Consider the following 22,336-nt stretch of genomic DNA (forward strand, 5'->3'; position numbering starts at 1 on the left):
AATACATGGTTTCCATCCTGAACTTCTGACACCCTAGACACTGGTTCAGCCACTTTACTTTCAGTCTTGTGCCTACTAAGTTTTTGGAAACTATGAATAGTTTTAAATACCCACCTGCCCTAGAACTCAGGACTAGTTGGGACATTCCAAATAGCTCTAATCACACCGTTTGTGAAAAAGTCCAGGCAATTTCCAAACAATTAAAAACTCCTTAAAGAAGATAATCTATTATTTCATTGCCTCAAAAATCTTCTGCTCAATGTCTAAACTAAAAGGTACCACACTATCATTGCCAAAACACTTGTAAAGAACATCCAGGAAATCTAGCAGAGTGTCTTTAATTAAGAGGCATGATTGCTGACAAAAAATACTCAGTTGCTTCATGACGACTCTTGGGGGAGCTGGAATTGCTCTACATTATCTGAGATCCCAGTTCCATGCATGCCCTCCAAATATTCACAGCCTAAGTGTTAGGGCTCAACAGTGTTGCAGATAGTTCAAAATTCCTACAGTCTCCTCAATCATCTGAGTGCAGGTATCTTTGGGAGAGACATTGGCTTCTAATGGAGTAGATGACCATGTTGTCATGGGCTATATCCTCATTTGAGCTGGGAGGTGAGATTCCCAGCTTATGCAGACATACCCACTATAGCTCTGCTAGAGCCAGCATCTAAAATTAGTGTGGCTGGGGTAGCAATGGCTCAGGCTAGCTACACAGCTCAGGCTAGCTCACCAAGTAACATACGCAGGTCCCCTGAGTATGCAAGTACTCTGGTGGCTAGTCCAACCCGCTGCCTATGCTACCCCAGCCATGCTGCTATTTTTAGCACACTGGCTGGGGAAGAGCTAGCATGGGTATGTCTACATGAGCTGGGAATCACACCTTACAATTCAAATGCAGACATACATCAGTGGGGTCAACCAAAAGGGAGGTTAAGCAAGCATGCTGCATTTCTCTAATTTAAAATGCTCATTCATTGGCCAAAGGGCTTTTTCACATCCACAGTCTCCCAAAAAGCATTAATTCTCAGAAGAGGCTTTGCCTTGGGCTACATGTATGCCTGAGACAATGCTGGCCCATAGCAGTTATTTGATTTACCACCAGAAGCTATTGTTGTGCTTGAGGCAGTGGGTATCCCACAAGAAACAAAAGGAAATGAGGATGGAAGCCCATATTGTATCCCTGAAATTAGCACACTCATGCGTCCTTGAGAAAAATCCTTGGGGAAAGCATCCTGCTCATTTCTGCTTATTCTAAGAGAAATTAGGAAAAACTGGATAAAGTTGTTTTTTAAAGAAAACAAACAAAAAAAGCTGCCCTGAATAGTCCTACTTTTTTCCCCAAGGAGCCTGGAAGAGAAGAGGAGGAGACATGGCCTAAGTGCCTACAGATAGACAAAACTAAAGAATTTCATTTGTTGCCTGCCAAGTGGGGGAGGGAGTAGAAAGAGCAAGATGTGTGGGGGCATAGCAAACTGATTGTATATTATTTCTATGAACATTTACAATAAACCTTCATCTATGCTCCCTGCTGCAAGGAGTAGCCTACCTTGGAACTCTAGCACAGGGAGCATTTCACTAGGGATTTGCCATTGGAGGTTGTCTCCAGGTTTCCACCCAAAGGAGGATTCCTGAAAATCATCCAAAACATGGGCATGTAAACGCCCTTGGTCTGCAGCCAGATCCTTACGATCACACCGTATTAGACAACGCTTAAGGGAGTTAATAAGCTGAGTGCCCTTAAACTGTTGCATTTAAAAAGTATCATCTAGCAAATTGGGAAGGCATCTAAACTGCTGGCTGTAGGAAGAATTGCTCAACACTGTTTGTGTTTCTTTCCCCCACCTCATCTGTCCATTCTGTTTCAATTATCAATTTTGGGAAAGGGTGGGTTCTCAGCAATTTCTGAACATCAGGCCCCTTTCAGGTATCTCAAATTGCTCCCCAAATCACTAGTCACAATTTGGAAAATCTTGGGACTTTCATTTTAGTGGGATCAGAACTGGGCCCAATGAAGAGGGGGTGGGAGGAGGGATAGCTCAGTGGTTTGAGCATTGGCCTGCTAAATCCAGGGTTGTGAGTTCAATCCTTGAGGGGGCCATTTAGGGACCTGGGGCAAAAATTGGGGATTGGTCCTGCTTTGAGCAGGGGTTTGGACTAGATGACCTCCTGAGGTCCCTTCCAACCCTGATATTCTATGATTCTATGAACAGAAAAGGCAGGAGGGAAGATTCCCATTTCTTTTGTAACTTTATTTTTGATTACATGGCTTTTTATTTTAATAAAGCACTGGTGCTACACACATTTTACAGCTGGACTGTAAATTTAAAAGTAAACTTCAATTTATTTTTAAGTACTGATTGGTTTACCCAGTTCTGAAAGATGAGAAGAATCTATATTTTGGTTCCCCAAGAGATGCTTTGAAGTTTTCTTTCCAGTTCAGTGGCACGCAGCTAGAACTTTAACTTACAGATAGAGCAGGTGCCATGCATCTCTTAGTGTATTATACTGAATTTTGACTTCATAATTTTAAATGTAAAATGTACCACATATGTAAAAACTGCTCATAAACAATACATAATTCTACCAAGCACTATAAAATATACATTTTATCTTAAATATAATGGATCAGCTCATTAGGCTCATACTTTGTAAACAGCTTGGGAATGTGCACTACACAAGACAGTGAAAATTCATATTCAGAAGCAGATGGAGAGAAAAGCTGAGCTAAGCAGAGAGAGACTTAATTGCAAATTATATGCAAGTAGTGAGAACAGAGGTGTGTGTTTCTCTCTCACACACACACACACACACACACACACTCCCCTCCCCCCCAAAAGAAAGGAACACCCAAAACTCGGAGATGCAGGTTATGGCAGGGAAGAGAACTTTTTGTGTCATTCATCCAGCCAGTTTGGAGAACAAACACACCAGCATTCATGCATAGCTTGCCAACAACTCCACCCTGTTGTACATGATGTAAAATTTTATGGCTGATTTTCATGCCAAGAGCAGCATCCCTATTTTTTTCCTTTGTTAAATTAAAAGAATATCAACAGAAGATTTAAGGAGACAAGCAAGTAATTCAATTTACTGAAGCACACTTCTAATTCAGACTAATTAACCAAACTCACGGTGCATAGGTAAAGGATGAGTGAAATAAGATTGGATTTCTGTGAAATTTGGAATCAGAGTTGTCAGCTGATGTACTTTTACTCAAATGGTGGCAGCAAGGCAAAAATCTTCTGGCCATGAACAGCACCTTAATCAAGAAAGGCACTGGCAGGCACTGCACCCCACCCACAGAAAGAATGATACAGTCATCTTTTATTATGCTCTTTTCCCAAGCATGACCCATTTATTTCATGTTAAAGCAAGATTTTAGTTTTAGCTAATGATTTGACTGATATGATTCAACAGTTAATGTGAATGACTTAGAGCAGATATTTACAGAGAATGGGAAAGAACCTGTGGCATGATCCCATAGCTATCTCGCATCCAAGGTTTCTCTGTTTTTGAAAATCACAGGTTAAAATAAAGGTCTCCTATCTCAATAGTAAGAAGTCAAAGAAACCTCAAAGAAAATAAGAGTATATTTTTCAGGCAACAATTCCCAGTTTGCAAAACTAATATTAAAATATAATAAAACTGTCTCCTGTGGAAGAGAAAAGTCACAACCAATTTTTAAAATACTTCAGTCATGCTGCACTTTAGTTTACTTCTTATCCTCTCAAGCCTTATAAGTCAATTTCCCAATAAATTGCTTACAGGATCACATTTTATCTTTTATTACAAGGTAATAGCTCCTTTTTTTCTGAATTGCTTTAACGGCTACAATCCCATTATTACCAAACAGGAGACACAATATCCATTTCCTAAGGGCTTTTACCAAAGACAGCACTTGTTAAAAAGCCAAATAATAAGCACGAGTAAAGAAAAGAGTTGGAAATGTCACATTAAGGACTGTTGCTTGTTACCTTCTAGGTGATCCATCCTCATGTGGCTGAATAATCACCACCTTTACTGTCACCGATGTGCGTAAAAGGTCAATCATTTGTTCATGAGTCAAGGTTGCCACAGCCACTTTACAGATCTCAACTAGACGGCTCCCTTGCCTTAGGCCTGCCTTCCATGCAAAACCAAATGGCTCCACATCTGCTACTATTCCTTCGAAGTTAACGTGGAATCCAAGCTGGCCCAACCCATTCCTCCGCAGGGTCATTTCCGTTGTTTCGCATCCTCTGGTGACTATCTAAAGGAGTATCAGATTGTTATGCTACTGTCTTTGTAGACTCATTTCTTTGGAAACATGAAAGGATCTATTTTCTGACACGATAACGCTATGTTTGGTTTCATGTACAATACCCTTAACATACTAATAGGTGACTAACAATCATTTTGTCATTTAAGGTTGACTATAGGTTTCTGCATAGAGCAAAATCCATGAAGACCTTCAGAGTCCTAAAATTTGAACAACCAGCTGTCCTGCGTCAAATTCTTATTTCTTTCCAATGCAAAGACATTTATATCTTACTGAATATTTAGCAGCTGTCTTAGTTTCAAAACACAAGGCAAGCAAAATGCAAACCTGTCAATTACTTCATTCTTTGTTGGCTGATTGACTGCAGGTGTGTAGTGGGTTTTTTCTTCAGGAAAATAATAACCTTGAAATTTAAGATGAGTCAAATCAAGTGAAATTTTTCAGTTCCAACAGACTCCCATCCCCCAACACTAAGTAACAAAACAAGATAATGTATTTCTTTTGCTCCAGCAATCAGATTCTGATCTATGACATCCATGCCATTGCCATCTCCAGATGTAGGCTTTGCTACAAATAGGAGAAGACTGATTATTTCATGGGAACTGAGAGACAGAGAACTGAGATCATTCATACTTAATTGGAAGTTATTCTGGCATTACATGGAATAATCCAATAAACTGAAATTTTAGCATTTACTAAAGGGATTTCTTTTTTCATACTACATAAAATTGAACAGTTTCACAAATGGTGAAGCAATCCAGGGACAATTCAGTAGTTTTTGCAATACATTAGTGCACTAATCTTTCACCTCTGGAGATTGAAGGTCAAATTCTGGTTTAGGTCATAACATAGGGTACAGCACTGGAAGGGACCTCCTGGGTCATCAAGTCCTGTCCCCTACTATCACAAGCAACCCAGTCAGAGTCCAATTCATAAATTTATTAAGCTCCATTTTTAAAATTCCGTTGTTTGCCCCAACTTCTCCTATTGGAAGGCTGTTCCAAAACCTTACTTTTCCGATGGTTAGAAACCTTCTAAACTCCGATCATCTTCTAGTTTCTAGTCATAAGTTAAAATTAGTTTCTTTTGTTCGTGTCACAAAATCAACATATATTTTGGGCACAGTTGTTACTCTGCTTAAGGGAGGGCCAAGACTGGATCACTATGAAATATGACAGTCCAGGATAACTGTATTTGAAACAGGGCTAAAGCTGGGACAGAGATCACGTGATTTGCCCAGGGTTACACAGTAAGCGAGTGACAGAGCCAGGGAAGGAAGCCAGTAATTCCAGCTCCTACTCCTCTCTCTCTAACCACCAAATGACTGATTGGAAAAGCTTTGAGGAGCTTTGCATAACTTATGCCTGCACTGTAACTAGCTCAAAGCCATGACTGTTACCTTCTTACAAAGTTTTAAAGATGCTAGCCATATTGTTTTTACAAACTGCTGTCAGTAAAACAGTAAGTTCTACAATGCAGTTGGAAGGCTAAAAGTGGCATTCAACACCTTAGAGTAGGACATATTTTTAAAAATTCTTATGTCATCCATTTATCCTTAGAGGGCTAGCCCCCACTCCAGTGCAACATCCCAGCATGCTCTGCTTACATACTCATGGCATAAGCATGGGAGGCCCACTGGAGAACTGAGAAGATATTCAGAATAGTAAAATGTGCCTCTTTTCCTTTAGGAACCGCAATACAAACTTTTGCCCAAATTTCCTGTCTCAATGTGACAACCAACATGTACTATGCTATTAATATTGCATCAAACAGGTAAGCTTGTTGGAGAATGAAGCCACATGTGTGTGTGTTCAGGTATCTACTTCATATTGTCCAGTTTTACAGATTTAAAAATATTTTATATTTGAAATATCAAACATTGAATGCTGAAAAACCACAAAACAGTACTAACAGTAAAAACGGCATTGTTCTCAACTCTCCATAAGCTAGTAATGCCAGCCTCCATCTCCCATTTGATATATTTTCAAACAAGCACCTTTGGGCTCTCTCATATGCTGCCCCTTCATGTTTGGGAGGAGCTCTCTGTAAACATCCACAAAGCTACTTCATTATTCTGCTTCAAATCCCTTCTTAACACCCTCCTTTGGCAGGATACCTATGAGAAAAACTTGCCTGGGACCACTGCCCAGTACTATCATTTCCTGGTACTCCTCCATTTATCTGTAACCATATGGTGTTTTACGTTATACTTTGATTTTAAGCTCCTTTTTGTTCGGTATCTGTACGGTCCTAGCATAGTTGACTTCTGCTCCATGACTAGGGCTGGTAGGCACTGTGGTACTACAAATAATAAACTTATTAGCCTTCTGGACTCACTGCAAAGCCTACTATTTCCCAAGGCTTTTGGCAAGGGAGGAAAATGATAGATTGGAAGGGGTTTACTAGATGGTGGATATTTATCTATTCATAGAAGTCCAATAAATTAGTTATAAAATGTGACATGATGGACAGACACCTTATGCTTCAATCATATAGTGAACTCCACATAGATGGACTCCTAACTTCAGCAGCGCTCTCTAATCAGGTAAGGGGGTCTGATCCTCCATTAAGATCTGTGCAGACAGTCTCATGTTATGCAGATGTGTGTAATGGTTACCTTTAAATAGCATGAGCCCCTATTGAGATTTTTATAAATCAAATAACTAGCTAAAGGCAAAGGGTGTCTGGGTGTTTAGAACATTCTTCATTAAAAGCTAACATTTATCATCTGTGTGAAGGTTTCAGGGGTAGAGGAGTCCAGTATTCCAAAATTCAGCTTTTAAATTAACTTTTAAAGAGAAATATTCATACAGTTAAAAAAAGGGGAGGAAGAGGCGAGAAAGAAAAGGGAGCTTTTAAAAACAAAAAGGTTACTCAACACAGTGACTAATCCTTCACAAAGAGCATCAAATTTGAGAGGTCTGGGATGAAAGAGAGAGGAAGAGCACAAATTCAATAGAACATCAACACAAAGTATTCGAGAGTTATTCAATGTACCTTGCTGATAACTGTTTCTAAGGACTTGTGTATGCTGTCCTGCAGTTTGGAAAACAGGGTGTGAATAGCAGGGTGCACCAAAGTGATGCACTGTGACTCCCTAACGTGGATGCTGCGGTCCATAGGCACTGACTTTTGTTTTTGCCGGTGGGTGCTTTTGAAGAGGTGGGTGTGGTTCCGGGGGACAGGTTCTGCCAGTTTTGGGGGGAGGCTATTTTCAGCATATTTATACACTTCTTTCATATTCTAGTTATTGAATGTGTGTCTATTATTGGTATCTTTACTATTTTAATAATTATTAAATTTTTATGAACTACATAATTATATTATCATGAATTACAGTATATTAAAATCATTGCAATTACTTACAAGCTGTCTTTACTAACATCCCAGTTTAAAGAGATAACATCTCACTGCTTTCTGGATAACCGTTAACAATCTTATTTACCTCTAGTTTCTTGGTATGGTCTTGATGCACGTTAAGGACAGCCACATTATTCAGTTGCATCTGTCCCATTGATGACGGGAGATCATTGTTAAGTCTTCTGAATGATCATTCCTCAGTTCAGGGTGATATAGGTACAGTGAGAAGGATTCTTATAAATTTGCAGTACTCTGGAAGCATAGTACTTCCAAAGTACTGCAAATGACTTCAAGATCTCTTTCTTGATGGTACCAGCTAATGAAGACCCCATCATTTTGTATGTACAGTTGGGATTATATTTTGCCATGTGCTTTACTTTGCATTTAACACTGAATTTCATCTGCCATTTTTGTTGCCGTCACCCAGTTTTGTGAGATCCCTTTGTAACATTTTGCAGTCAACTTTGGACTTAACTATTTTGAGTAAATTTGTATCATCTGTAAATTTTGCCATCTCACTCTTTATCCCTTTTCCCATATCACTTATGAACATATTGAACAGCTCTGGTTCCAATACAGAAACCTGGGGACATCACTATTTACTTCTTTCCATTCTGAAAATGGACCATTTATTCCTACCCTTTGTTTCCTACCTTTTAACTGGAGGCCCTGGCAATGCTTTCAAGATCTAATGATCCTTAATTTAATTTAATGACAAGCCTTCTGTTATCTTAATCACCCTGCTTCCCTTTAAAACAAACTCCTTGTCCCAAGGGCAGAAACTGTTAGCAGCACAGAACTCACATTCCACACTCAAGCTCCCTCTGGGGCAAGGGCATGCTCTATGAGCAGACCTCAAGTACAAAACTATGGCTCCTTGGTGCTGAGCACCCTGTATTTTTTTCCCCATGGGTGCTTGAGCCCCGGAGCACCCACAGAGTCTGCGCCTATGCTGTGGTTGCAAACTAAAAGCTCCTAGTTCACATCAATGTCACCCTCTTCAAAGGTTTAGTTTGAGCCCACAGAGTCCACACAGGGGAGTTCCAGCACAACACATTGCTATGAACTGCTATTCACACCCCTGAACGCTGCATTGTGGGGTAGTGTAGACAGATCCTAAGTTGCTAACTCTGAGGCGTCAGGCCAATAGATTTATTTAGCTAAGAATATGGTTATTGCCTCAAAAAAGGAGCAGTCTCAAGTTAAATTTAAATAATGTTGTACTGTAACAGATGGTTAGATTTGAGTGAAATACAAGGCCATTCAAATCAAACTGAATGAAGTCTGTTGTAATGATTAATGTCTCCAAAGACATAGTTTTTACAGATAACCACATCAACTAATGCTATAAAAAAAACTAAATGTTTTTATACATCATATATAATGAAGATCTGTCGGCAGAGATTCAGTAGAAACTTTACCAGTTTGCCCAGCCTGCTATAATTTCATGTATGTTTTAAGATTCAAGAAGTGATAAATGAAGGCAATGCGGCTTACTAGAATGGGACTACAAACAAACATAGGTTCTATTCCCAGCTCTGCCCCTCGCCTGTTGGGTAACCATGGGCTAGTCATTTCCCCTCTGTTCCTCAATTTCCTTATCTGTAAAATGGGGATAATGATACTGCTCTCCTTTGTAAAGTGCTTTGTGACCTACTGAGGAAATGCACTATGTAAGAGCTAGGTAGTATTATTAAAATAACACTAAACAATTGTTGTTACAATATGTAGTGATGAGATAAAAAACTAATATTCATTAACCTTATTTTCAGCACAATGCTGAGGCAATTTATAACTGTCCAATTAGTGATCATTTTACAATAGTAACATGATAATTAGAGAACATTTTTTCTAAATTTCAGAAGGAAAATATTTGTATATGGAAAATGACAATATCTGAAGAATTTAACAATGAGGTAAATACAATGCAAGTGACAATAATATGAACTTACAAATATTAACCTGTACTGGAAGAAAGACTCCATCACACATGGTAGGTATTAATCACGGGCCTGTGTAGCACTAAGCATCCTCAACAGTCTTGAAAGTTTAGGGTATCACAACACCTTGCAGCATCAGGCCTTTGTTTTACACATCAGTTTAATCCTGGCCACTTCATAGCTTGTACGTCAGCTCTACTAATCTCCAAAAAATTAGGTCTAGTGATTGTTTTCCAGTAGAAGCCTCAATTCAATATAAAAAAGGCTTATGCCACTAACCTCATTTAATTTAAGGGGTAAGGTCAAAGTCAAACTATAACGAGAACAGTGATACCTCAATGTTTTATACCCTGCAGCCTGTATTAGTACACATTTGTAATAGCTGTAAGTCAAATAATTTAAGATGTTGAGCACACAGAATGCCTGAACTCCACCTGTCTTGACTGAGATTGCATCAGCTCTGATAATCAGTGTTAACTGATTTAACTGCCTTCATTTTCTTCCAGCTCATCCATGCAAAATAAGCAGTATATTCCATGCTTTATTTAGAGGGTTTTCACTGTTTAGATATAAAATACATTCAAAAGGGTATTCTTTATTTTTATTTTTTTAATTAAGATATTTTTATTGAGGGGTGTACTCTGACCTCTAGACCACAGGGCTGGGAACCAAAAATTCAAGTTTTAATCCTGGCTTTAAAACTAAAACCCTATGTAGCCTTGGACAAGCCAATTTAATTAACTGCATCAAATTAGTCACCTATAAAAGCAGGATGATAATATACATCTATTCCACATGGTGTTATGAGGAATAATGTTTGTAAAACTCCTTGAAGTTGGAAAGTGCAATATAAGTTTAAATATAGGAAAATTTGAGTTCTTTCCCAAAGAATGATACACATGAATAATTCTGAATAAAAGCTTTGGTAGATCAATTTAAAAATTTCACTTACTTCTAGTCTTTGAACAACGTCTCTGATGTCATCAGAACAATTATCAAATGCAGACAGAAGAATACATTCTCCTCTTTCATAAAAGATTTTGATACTCATTAATCCTGATGTCCATCCAATAACATCTCTGCAGGAGCAGTTAAACACAACGTTTTTGGACTCCTTTTCAATCAACATAATAAATTCATTGGAAACTCCAAGGAGACATTCAATGTCTGCAGACTGGCCAAAGTCCCGTGCTATCACATTCCACATAATTGCTCCAACACTAAATAAATGAGCATCCTTTCTTGGTTTCACTTTCTCCTTTTTCTTTGCACCTAGAGTAATAAAACTGAACTTCACTGAAGTATCCACTGTAGCTGTAGTAACAAAATTTTCTGCCAGATCTTTCAAGTATTCTTGTCGTGTCCTGGTGGCCATGGCTCGAAATTTTTCTGACTTGTGTGCTGCATTTTCAGCATTAATAACTTTGGCTAAAAGGAAGTCCCTAAAGACTGCTGATTTTGGGAAAGTTACTCCTTTGGGGATTGGTGGACCAAATGGAGGTACATCTTTTGATCTTGAAACTCCAACACTAGAAATAAAAAAGAACAAAATGGTTAACTGCATCAGCAAAAGCTCATTACAGGACTATGAACTATATAACCCATCAACACAGGTGAGTTTCAATGTAAAATTTGAGACAGATGAAATTTTAGAAATTAGGAAGCTGTGTATCTGAAACATACAGGAAACCTATTATATTGGCACACATCTAAAGATCAAATAAAATGGGTATAAACAAAATTGACTGGACAATCTTATAAAAACAAAACCATTTATGATTTTAATTATATGAATTAATAAAAAGTCACAAAGTCCAGGATTTAGCAAGCTGCAGCATTTCAAGAAGGCCTGTTTATAAAGTGTCTGTTTCTTCTTCCTTTCAATGGGATAAATACAAAATGCATCCTACGGGTATTGTTATTGAGGAGGATCCTTAATTTGAAGGAGCTTTAAAGTTGAATTTTCTTAAGGCAAATATGTCTTATTTATTTTTCCACTCAGTTGCTCCATCTCTGACAAACTGAACCAACTTCTTTCTGAGGGCAAAATTCTCCCCCACCCCCAAGCCCCTACTACACCCATATCATTCCATTGACTTTGATAAGGTACTACAGATACAATTGATACAGATACAACCCCTGCCCTAACTGTGGAACTAGAAGAAACAGATTGCCTTAGAAACTATACACATTACCTCTTCTATCACAGTAAGAATACATATGTGCAGGACCTAGACCAATATTGACATTAACTTTATTTAAAATTTCTCAGAGCTAAAACAAAACTAAGAAGAGTAACCAGGTTGTCATTAGCCGATAAGACTCTCAACTTTGAAAATACACAAAATGTAATACTTAAGATATATTTGACAGCAGTACATCATCAGCATTTCAAAAAGGTTCATTTAGTAGGTCATGATCATTAGCGGTTTACGTTCAGAGAGTTTTTTTTTTTTTTTAATCTACTTCACCAGCAATGACTTAAAATGAAAGAATATCTAATCTGACTGTTTTCAGTCCTCAGCCAGCTCAGAAGCTGAAAGAAAGAGAAAATGACCAGTGCCAGGCACATGTCTATGATGGGAGTACTCATGGGTTTTTTTGTTTTTGTTTTTTGATGGGAGGGGGATTCCCTAGCCCAAGTGATGGAATTTTAAGACACTTGAAACTCTCATTTTAGAGTGTGACAGTGAGATTTTGGGGAGATATTTTGAAACAAAAAAGGTTTTCATTAACATGTAAGTCACAGGCAAAACTGACATTTATCTGAAAGGATCTCAAAGTACCCTGCAAACTATATAAAGGGACCACTTAAACAAACCATGATTGAAATACTGTCAAGTTTGGGATCACATTCTGTAGATATTCAGCTAAATACATTGCCAGTGATTTATATTTGTATTAATAATCTTCTAAAATGACTTCGCTCTACCCTAAAAAGAAAGATAATAAAAAACTAAAATTATTTCCATTGCTATAGCTTCAAGTCTTATTTTTAAAACCCGACTGCCCTTTATATGCCCACAAATAAGCTAAACAAATAGCTACACATTTTCAATTGTGCCTAAAAAACTGTACCTACAATTACATATGGACACAACCAAAGCTCTCTAAACTTAAACCACTAATGATAATGATCTACTACATGAACCCTTCTGAAATGCTAACTGCTGTGTACTGCTGTCAAATATCTTAAGTTTTACATTCTATGTGTCTTTAAAAATGAAACCCTAAAACAGAAGAGAAATGTAGAAAACACACAGACACAACTTCTTTGGGAAATACAAGATTGCTAGAAAAAGATGCTTTATTAGAATCAAAATAGCAAACATAAAAAATAATAAGTATCTACTCACCTATAGCATACATTTTCAGTGCAAGGATTATGCACTTTGACGATGACAAACACATGTTGAAAGTGAGAACGGATATTTTTTGGAGTAAAAGGAAGTGCTCCAGGCTCTTGGAAGACAATGGTAACAATATCATTTCCTATGTGCCTTTTCCTTAGAAGCTACATAAAAGAAATACAATTTTAAAAACAGTTAGTTAAGAAATAATACTTTTTCTTCACATTGGCAAAAACAATGGACAGTTTAATTTTAAAAAGGAAAGAGTCACTTCAGAAAGTGGAGACACTCTTATAAGGCAGTATTATCTATCTACGTGGAGCTGCATGAAACTGGGACGAATGGGAAAGAGGTCTGGGAAAAAAACTGGGCTAAGCTCATAAGTTTATCAGCCTTTCTTTCTGAGTGGATTCCTCTTTTCCTGTGCCAGCCAGTTTTCATCTCCCCTATATTAGCATATTTGTGTAGTAATATGAAATGTGCATAACGTCATCTGACATTTATCACTGTCTAACATTTGTACGTGGTCTGTCCTTTTCTACAGTAAAAGACCTGTCTTCATATCCAAAACACAAGATTGTTTATCTCTTCTTAGGAGACCTTTCTTTTCCCAAATTGTATTTAAACTGAATATTAGATTATGACCCTGAACATTTTTAAAAAAATAGTTTCCTACTAAACTCTCAGCACAAATTCTAGCTATCTTCAGTTTAGCAATGCAGCAGTGGAAACAACTACGAATGTACCAGAGATTCAAATTTACTGATAAAAACCTTATTATAGTAAGTAATTCTTTGTTGTCAATTTATTTATGATAGGGATATATTTTATGATTAATTTTACAGGTAATATCTTGTTTGTTACAGGTAGAAAATCTTCTCAAAAACGATTTTGTTAGCCTTTTGTAGATACAAAATGAAATTATGGATATTATTGTAAGAGTTGTACATCTCTAACTTAATTTTTTTAAAGAGAACTTTCTTTTTAAAGAGCTGCTGATGCTGTTATGTAGATAGTGCTAGAACAGCACACGCTGTAGGGTACAGATGTATTATCGGCCAGAAGTCTGCAGAGCTTGCATTGTGGACTAGTGACTCAGATTCTTAAGGCTGCACTAACACTAAAGAGGCAAAATACAACTGAAAACTGTAAGAAAACAAATGTAATCAACATCTACATGATATAGGGCAATGATAGGGTTATTTATCAAGTGTTTAGAATGAAATTATTTTGCTGTTTAGAATAATTACTTTTCTTGGTTAGTTATGTGACAAGCCAATATTGCAACTAACACATAAAATAGGCAAAGTTATCTTAATTGTTTACGTATAAATGCCTGTTTATGACTTTCATTGTGCCTCTCAATATGTAGGGCCAGAATCATACAACATGAAATATAACAAGAATGGCTGGAAATGCAATTCTGAAGCACTAACAAAAATATGCTACTTCAAATGCACTAAAAACATCAGTAGCGATGTAAAGAAAAAAAGATTAACCAATGAGCACTTAGAAAGATTTGCCAATTGCTAATTTTTGTTCTAATAAATATAATTTCTTATTTATTAAATGGTAAAGCCACAATAAATGGCTGTTAAGGCAACTCTAAGATGTACATTTACTGCACACAGATTATTTTTGAAATGCATAATAAAGTATTTGATATTGTGTTAGATTTAATCTCAGAAATAACTTAATTTTATTGGTGAACAGTGCATTTAGATTGACACAGTAAAGCATAAGTTCACAGTTAGAGGTTATCACTGCCTTACAGCTTGAAACCTACATAGCAGCTGAATTTGTGTCAGACCTCCCAATTAATAGATATAGCAAGGATATCAATTCATTAGTGTACATATTATTAGTGATCTGTTGGTTCTAGCCAATTATTCTTCCTTGTTAAGTTAGAGTTCATGTCTATTTCTATACCTGTCCACAGGGGTATTTAAATTGAAGTTGAGGAAGCAAAACTTATGTAAGACTGAATTTAGTATATTTTGTCTCCACACATTTTTTTGCTTTTTAAATGTGATAAAATGCCTTTTGGGAGGTGCTGTTTAAACTGCCAATAATCATAGGATACATAAGCAAGAATGGGACACACATCTGCTGAGAGACAAATCTATGAAGTTTTTGAAACCTAGAACCACTGTATTAGTATCAGAGTCCTTTACAGTGAAACGGGTTCTTAAGTTCTATCAATAAACTGATAGACATTTTTAGATACTTAAGCCTTTAGAAAGCTTAAAAATATTAACATGAATTTAAAAGGTGGTCAGCATTCTTAAAACCTTACCAAGTTTGTTGAGATCTGAGTGACTTCCTTGAAATTTTTAAATAAAACCAATATAACTCTACCATTATAAATGGCTACCATGCACAAGTGATCAGTGAAGTTCAACACAAGGTGAGTGAAGGCAAAACACAGTGATGTATCTGCATACAGGGAATCAGAATGCAAAGAACTTGAAAGGGGAGAGAAGGAAATTGGGCGTGAACTGAAACATGGAGCGAAGAGCTTTAGTAGGATCAGCAAACAGGAAAAGGAGTAATTATTGAATGGAGAAAAAGAAGGGGATAACACTTCCCTAGAAAGCATAAGTAAGGATAGTGGGCTGAAAATGAGAGAGGAATTGAAGGAAACCAGGCTAAGTTAAAATGTTTGTCCCATGCCCTTTTCCAGTTTGTCCCTTTTAACCTATTCTCTTTCCAACTTTCACCTCCTAGCCATTTTTGAGCCTCAGTTTCCTCTTCCTCTCCCATTTCCAGGTCTGCTCAGTTTATTCAATCTGCCTTTCTAACATATTATGAAGATTCTCATGCCAAATGCTGGAGCACACTGCGGATTATCAGTAGGGTACACAGGCCACGCAGGGTTACTTACAGAAAGAAGACACCAGACACTCTCTGAGATCACTCTAGTATCAGGCTAAATTGTTATGGTAAAATGTGAAAATGAACTTAATACAATATGATGGGCAGTCAACAGGAAACCAGTGAAGAAGTTTTATAGAAGACTTGAGACACATAAAAGGGAGTCCAGTAAGGAGAATATGTTAGAAAAGCAGAAGCTGTTAGATTAAAAAGTAGTTACACAAAGATATTAGTTACTGTATTGAATATGTTATCTTAACCATAATACTTAACTCTAATTTTCTGATGTATACATAAATCTGGAGGGAAAATATGGGCTATCATGTTAAAATGTAGCACACCTACTGGCTATGTAGAGCCATACATAACCTACCCATTTCTGGGGAATTTCAACCACCTGTTGCAACTGAGAACCAAGATGTTTTTGTGATAGAGTGAAAAATATTCTTCATTCAATTCAATCATGAAAAGTGAAGAGATATCACAAATAAAGAAACCTTCCAACTTATTTTAGTACATTTCTAAAATAAGTAAAGGGGCTTCAAAAAAGCTTGAATTTCAGTATGTGTTACTGTTCAATACAATAAAAACAAATGCCAAACAACATTTCAATCAGACCTGGTTAAACTGAGTTAGGTACATCCATGTGTCTGGTTCTCTCAAAAAGTTTAGCAGTAACTAATTTTATGTAGCAATAAAATGACTTGTTAATCTGACTTCTAGCTTCCATTAATCCAGATAAAAATGAATGTTATGAATTGATTTGGATTAATCAAGTCTGACTATGTACAGAAGCAGACTCAAAATGTGAGGAGAAACTTGCAAGGGAATGAACTGGAAAGGTACTTTATAAGGGGAAAGTTTAAAGGAGAAAGCCTTGAACTATGATTTGAAGGAGAGGCTAATAATAGGAAAAGGAACTGGGGCCACACCATGGCTGGTCGTCCTCTCTGTCCTAGGGAAGGAGCAGCTGAATTGAGGGTCCCCAGCCTATGTTGCAGCCAAAGTGAAAATTACCTTGCTCTTTGGATCTCCTGCTGGCTCTAAAACTAGAGGGATGTCCTGATCAGTGACCAAGCAGGGCGTAGTTAAGTCCTGGAAGAAGCAACAGACAATTCTGGTGTGGCCTATTTTTGGCTCACCGGTATTTGGAAAGTAACAAAAGCTCAGAGCTTGCTCATAAGAGGTCTTGTTTCTAAATGTTGAAGAATGACTTGACACCTTGGCAAGTGACTATAGAAAGTGGGATATGATATTGAGAGGGTAGAGTCATTTCAGTGCCAGGATACACTCCTTATGATGGCACAATAAGTTATTGATTTGGGGTCCTCGGTTGCCTTCAGTATCTATAAAGGAAAGTTGCCGTGCTCTCTAGACTCCCCCCTACTTGGGTACATGGATACAGCGAGCCAAGTCCTGCTGAGAAAGCAGTGTTTATAGATCACAGGGCTTATAAGCCTCTGTCCTGGGGGCATGAGCAACTGCACCTGTAGTCTTGAGCCTTCCAGGCTTATTTTTCTAATCAGATTTCTTCCTAACTTGTGAGAGACACCACTGTAGATACATTGCACATTTCAATACATATTTCGGTAACTAAACAGCAATAGTGATAAATTAAACATTTATTAATGATCCCTTTTACACATTAAGGCTGGCTAAATGCTTGGTATTTTAGTGTGCTATCACACCTAAGGAAGGTGTCCAAGCTGTGCAAACATTGCTGGGTTCCAGCATCTAAAAAAAAATAATGTGATGGGTCTTCAGGTATGCATACTGTTGGAACTTGTGAAACTGCCATATTATTTTGACCTCAAGAAAGCCATGGATCACAATACAATATTGCTGCTAAATACTGAGACTATCAGAAGTACAAAGACTGATGGGTGCTTGCTAAAACACTGTGCAAGGGAGTGTTCGTTGCTGGGGAAAATAATAGAATTAACACTGGAATATTTTGGAAGTAGATCCACAACAGCCATCTATCTAGAAAAGGAAGAGACAGAAGGGAATGTCAGGGAAAAGGATGAAGAGAAGGCAAAAGTAGAAATGATAGGATAGCAGCAGGGGTGGCTGAACAACGCAGCAGTGGAGCTGACAAACAGCAAACAACCATGAAAATTACTGGATCAAGGTAAAAGGGTTCCCTATGCTCACAATTGAGGGCAGCTCAAGACAGACAATGACCAAAATAATAATAATAAAATAAACTTCAAGTAAGGCCATATTTACTGTCAGCACCTGTGATCAGCAATGAAAATATTCATTTTAAAAATCAAGCTCATTCAGCATATTATATCTTATTGCACTGCAACCATTCCTATTCATATAAGTCTTTAAGCCATTCACATAAAGATCAATATTCAGAAATATTCTACTATTCCAACATATTTTGCATCTGTGTTTAACTAAGGAGAAAGAGGTCTTTGCAGACAAATATACAAAATTAGCTGATAACCTGAACCTTGGCAATATATCTTTGAAACACTATCTTTCATACAAATTCATCACTTTGATCTCCAGTTTGTTTTAAATATATACAGTATCTCAAGAAAATTTAATGTGATTTTTAAATTAAGCATAAAGCCATGTATATTTGCAAATATGGTAAAATTTAATATAAAAGAGTTTAATCTGACAGTGAACCAAGTAAGACTGGCCTCTGGGCAAAGTGACTCTTATGCAATGTATTCACTAAACGACTACATCACAATAAGAGATGGGCCAAAATTGTCAAGAGGACTGTGGGTGTTGCCAAACACTGGAGATAGTAAGTCAAAACAACAGATTATCTGTTAGCACTGAATTATGAGATCTCTCAACTATTTCGCCATCTGAAAGCAGTGTAGATTTTGAGATTGGCTGATTCTGTGATCTAAGATTGGTCTAGAAATTGGTGCTACTATAATGGTAGGAAATATTTTTCCATATTATGAAGACTTTCCACCTATTTTCAAGTTTCCAGATCAGACCTAAAGCAGAGGCGGGCAAGGAGTGGAAGAAACAGATATGAGAGACTATAACTTTGGAAAATTGTTCTCACAATTCATTATCTTTGCCAAGTTTAACATCAGCAGAGAGGACTGACTACTGAAATTTAATAAACAAAATGTGTCCCATTTCAGTTTTCACAGTTAATTCTGCGACAAGAATTTGTACTTTGTAAGTTTCGTCTATTGGTTGATGCCTTGACACATCCCCCGTCCCTCCCACAAAAGCTGATGGCAGGGCAAAATGTGAAAGATGAAGATTCTATTAATATATGTAGCTAAAATAACAGTCTGTGATCTAAGAAATAATCAGGAACCACGAAGTTTTCCAGTAATTTTTCTCCATTCCTCCAAAAGAGAAAAGGACAAAATCTTTGTAGCAGGGGAGACCCAAATCATCACTGGAAAAATGATTACATCTTGCATGGCAACTGAGAGGATATTGCAATTAAATACTTTTTGTTTTACTTCTATAAAGATAGACGTATGTAGAATATGTAAGAGAAGTTATATCTTCAACAGTAATCTGATCTGTGAATAGCTCTACTCTTTATTATTCTTAAGTGTTATTGTTTTGATATACTATACCAAATGTGCTTTTCAACTTATTCATAAAAAATATTTATTCTTAATGATTTCAGTATCTAGTACAGGCAAAGACAGACATAACCTTATTCAAGATTCCACACACTTTGGATGCTGTGTTGTTTTTTTAGCCATCCTTAATGCTCTAAGAGTTTCTGAGCTGTACTATGAACAATGAGCATTTTCAAGACATAAAATAAATTTGTTGAACAGCTTTCTGTCTCTACAAGCAGATGCCTTATAGGTTTTGGTGAGGCATTTATTGTTAAAATAGTACAGTAAGAGAAGGTTTGAAGACTGAAATGAAAAATAAAGATTACTTAGGATCATTTAAAAACCTTATTACATTATTACATATTTTAACCACATGATGGATTTTAGTCCAGTTTTAAGTTTTAGAAAAATGTTTCAATCTCCACAGTTGTCAATACTATTTAATACTGGCATACAATAGAAGAGTCAGGATAAGTTCCTGAATCATGCAGATAAATTAAAATAACATCTCAGAGTATTTAATGCTTTAATAAGATTTGTGTAAACACGATTCCAAATGATGTTCACAATTTGCATAAACTATTAATATTTTTGTACAGCAGAAATATAATTTCAAGCAAAAACAAAAACTTTTTTCACCCCTAAATTTAACTACACATATTACTATAAAAATGTGAGTTAAGAAAACATACCTGTTGCCTATTACTGGGCATGTATGGCAGCATAGTTGATACATGAAACATTAATTCATAATCTTTATAGGTGGTATAGAGGGAATGAGATCCTGTTGAATCAGCTGAAAATAAATTTCATTATAAAAAGAGGGTCAGTAAAACAGAACTTTCACACTGCTTTTAAGACACCACTCGTTACATATTATGGCTAAAATTTCCTATTTAGATTCCTAATTGTAGGTTAAATGGATTTCAATGGTGCTATGACAGTTTTCACCACCTGAAGATCTGCCCCTAAATCCATATTAAGGCATAAATAGGGCTCGGAGGTCTTGCCAGAAGCTGTCCACATTGAGCTCCTTGCAAGATTGGGGTTTGAGTGATCTAATTTTGAAGACAGTGGCCACTGCAGGTTCTCCCTGTCTTTTGAAAAATCAAGCCACATATTTAGTTACCTAAATATGAAATTAGCTAACTTCCAGCAACAGGTTCAAAATGTATTCCTATTTTTTTGAAAACGTGGTCAAACATTTCATTTTTCAACATACAAACCATGGACCATGCAGTACTTTCCCCTAAATAATAACAACAATCATAGATTGTACTTACAAATACTTCACAATTTTAAATTTATAGAACAAACTCCTTAACTGGCACTTGGCTATGCCATATATTAATCTACAGAAAATATTGACAGCATTTTTCTATCTATCATACTTGACAAATGCTGCAATTGAGACTTTAAAAACAAAACAAAACTACATTCTATTTCATGATACATTATGAAAACTCACAATTATAAGTACCGTATATACTCGTTCATTTGCCCATTCATTTGTAAGCCGACCCCCCCTCCCCCAAGATGGATAAGTAAAAATAGTAAAAACTGTATGACTCTTTCATAAGCCAACCCTATATTTCAGCAGTTGGCAAACTTTGGCTCCCAGCCCACCAGGGTAAGCCGCTGGCGGGTCGGGACCTTTTGTTTACCTGGAGCATTCACAGGCATGGAGCCACTCAGCTCCCAGTGGCCGCGGTTTGCCTTTCCCAGCCAAGTGGCGCCACTTCCTGCAGCTCCCATTGGCTGGGAATGGCAAACCACAGCCACTGGGAGCTGAGGGGCTCTGTGCTTGCAGATGCCCCAAGTAAACAAAACATCCCAACCTGCCAGCAGCTTACCCTTACGGGCTGGGAGCCAAAGTTTGCCAACCCCTGCTATATTTTAAAAGCTGGCGTCACAAGAAACACTCAAAAGTTTTGCTAGAATTATTTCAATGTAATAACAAAAAACCTGTTATAATAACTGAATATGTATTCACTTTCAAAATTACAGTCAATATTTAAAATCAGTAAATGGATATCTAAAACAAGTAACTTAGAACAATATGAGACTTTAAAAAGTCTTAAAATCCTTCAAAGTCTGAATCAGTCTCTGATTCACCAAACAGTTAATTAAACTCTGCTTCAGTCACAGCTGCACCTGCATTGTCATCGTAAATGTCAGCAGCGTCATCTTCAGACTCAGATTCCCTCTCATCATCAGCCTCTGTTGTGTCATCATCAAATATGGCATCATCTTCTGACCCATCAAGTGCATTGCTGATACAGCATTTCCGAAATGATTTTTCTATCATTTCCGAGGGAATGGACACCCACGCACCCTTTATCCACTGGGCGGCCAAACTGATATAGGGCTTCATAAGATTCCCACCTTTTGTCAACTTCTCCATGCCTGAGCACATCCATTCAGACCACAATTTGTGTAGCCTCTCTTTAAAGGGTTTGTTCAGGCAGACATCAAGTGGTTGTAGAACTGAAGTTAAGCCTCCAGGTATTACAACCAAAGTAGTTTTCATATTTTTGGCCACATTTTTCACTTCATCTGTCTTGTGTGCCCTGAACATGTCCCAAATGAGCATAGCAGGTTTCTTGAAAAGCGCTCCTGGTCTCTTATTCCACATTTTTTCCAGCCATTCAATAGTCCCACTTTCATCCATCCATCCATCCTTTTTGTGTGCACGTACGATGATACCAGCAGGAAATTTCATATTTTTAGGCAAGGTTTTTCTTTTAAAAACAGGAGGGAGCTTTGATCCATTTGCCAAACACGCTAAAACCACCGTAAAATGGATTTTTTCCATGGCCAGTGGTTTTAATTAAAACTGTTTTCCGTTCTGTTGCTTGGGAGATCGAATGTCATCGGTGTCTCATTCATATTTCCTATTTGTGACAGTTCAAATGCATATTCCTTTTGATATTTTATAATAAACCCTTGGAAAGGTTCGATTCTTTTCTTCCAGATCTCTCAGCA

General features: G+C 37.2%; 1 protein-coding gene across 5 annotated transcripts in view; it reads right to left on the bottom strand.

Annotated features, from left to right (window-relative positions):
• The window catches only part of SIPA1L2 (signal induced proliferation associated 1 like 2), a 179,376-nt gene that overhangs the window by 74,802 nt on the left and 82,238 nt on the right, over positions 1-22,336 (bottom strand). For 3 of the 5 annotated variants that reach the window (XM_084624844.1, XM_084624843.1, XM_084624845.1), the window contains 5 exons: positions 20,044-20,147; positions 16,803-16,880; positions 12,918-13,075; positions 10,514-11,090; positions 3,978-4,252 (listed from right to left, as the gene is read on the bottom strand). In XM_084624844.1, the coding sequence (XP_084480970.1) occupies positions 3,978-4,252; positions 10,514-11,090; positions 12,918-13,075; positions 16,803-16,880; positions 20,044-20,147 (1,192 nt within the window). The remainder of the gene's footprint in view (positions 1-3,977; positions 4,253-10,513; positions 11,091-12,917; positions 13,076-16,802; positions 16,881-20,043; positions 20,148-22,336) is intronic. The other 2 variants (XM_084624846.1, XM_084624847.1) reach the window with 1 other exon arrangement.

The sequence above is a fragment of the Lepidochelys olivacea genome, assembly GCF_965140295.1.
Source record: "Lepidochelys olivacea isolate rLepOli2 genome assembly, chromosome: 3".
NCBI classification, from domain to species: Eukaryota; Metazoa; Chordata; order Testudines; family Cheloniidae; genus Lepidochelys; species Lepidochelys olivacea.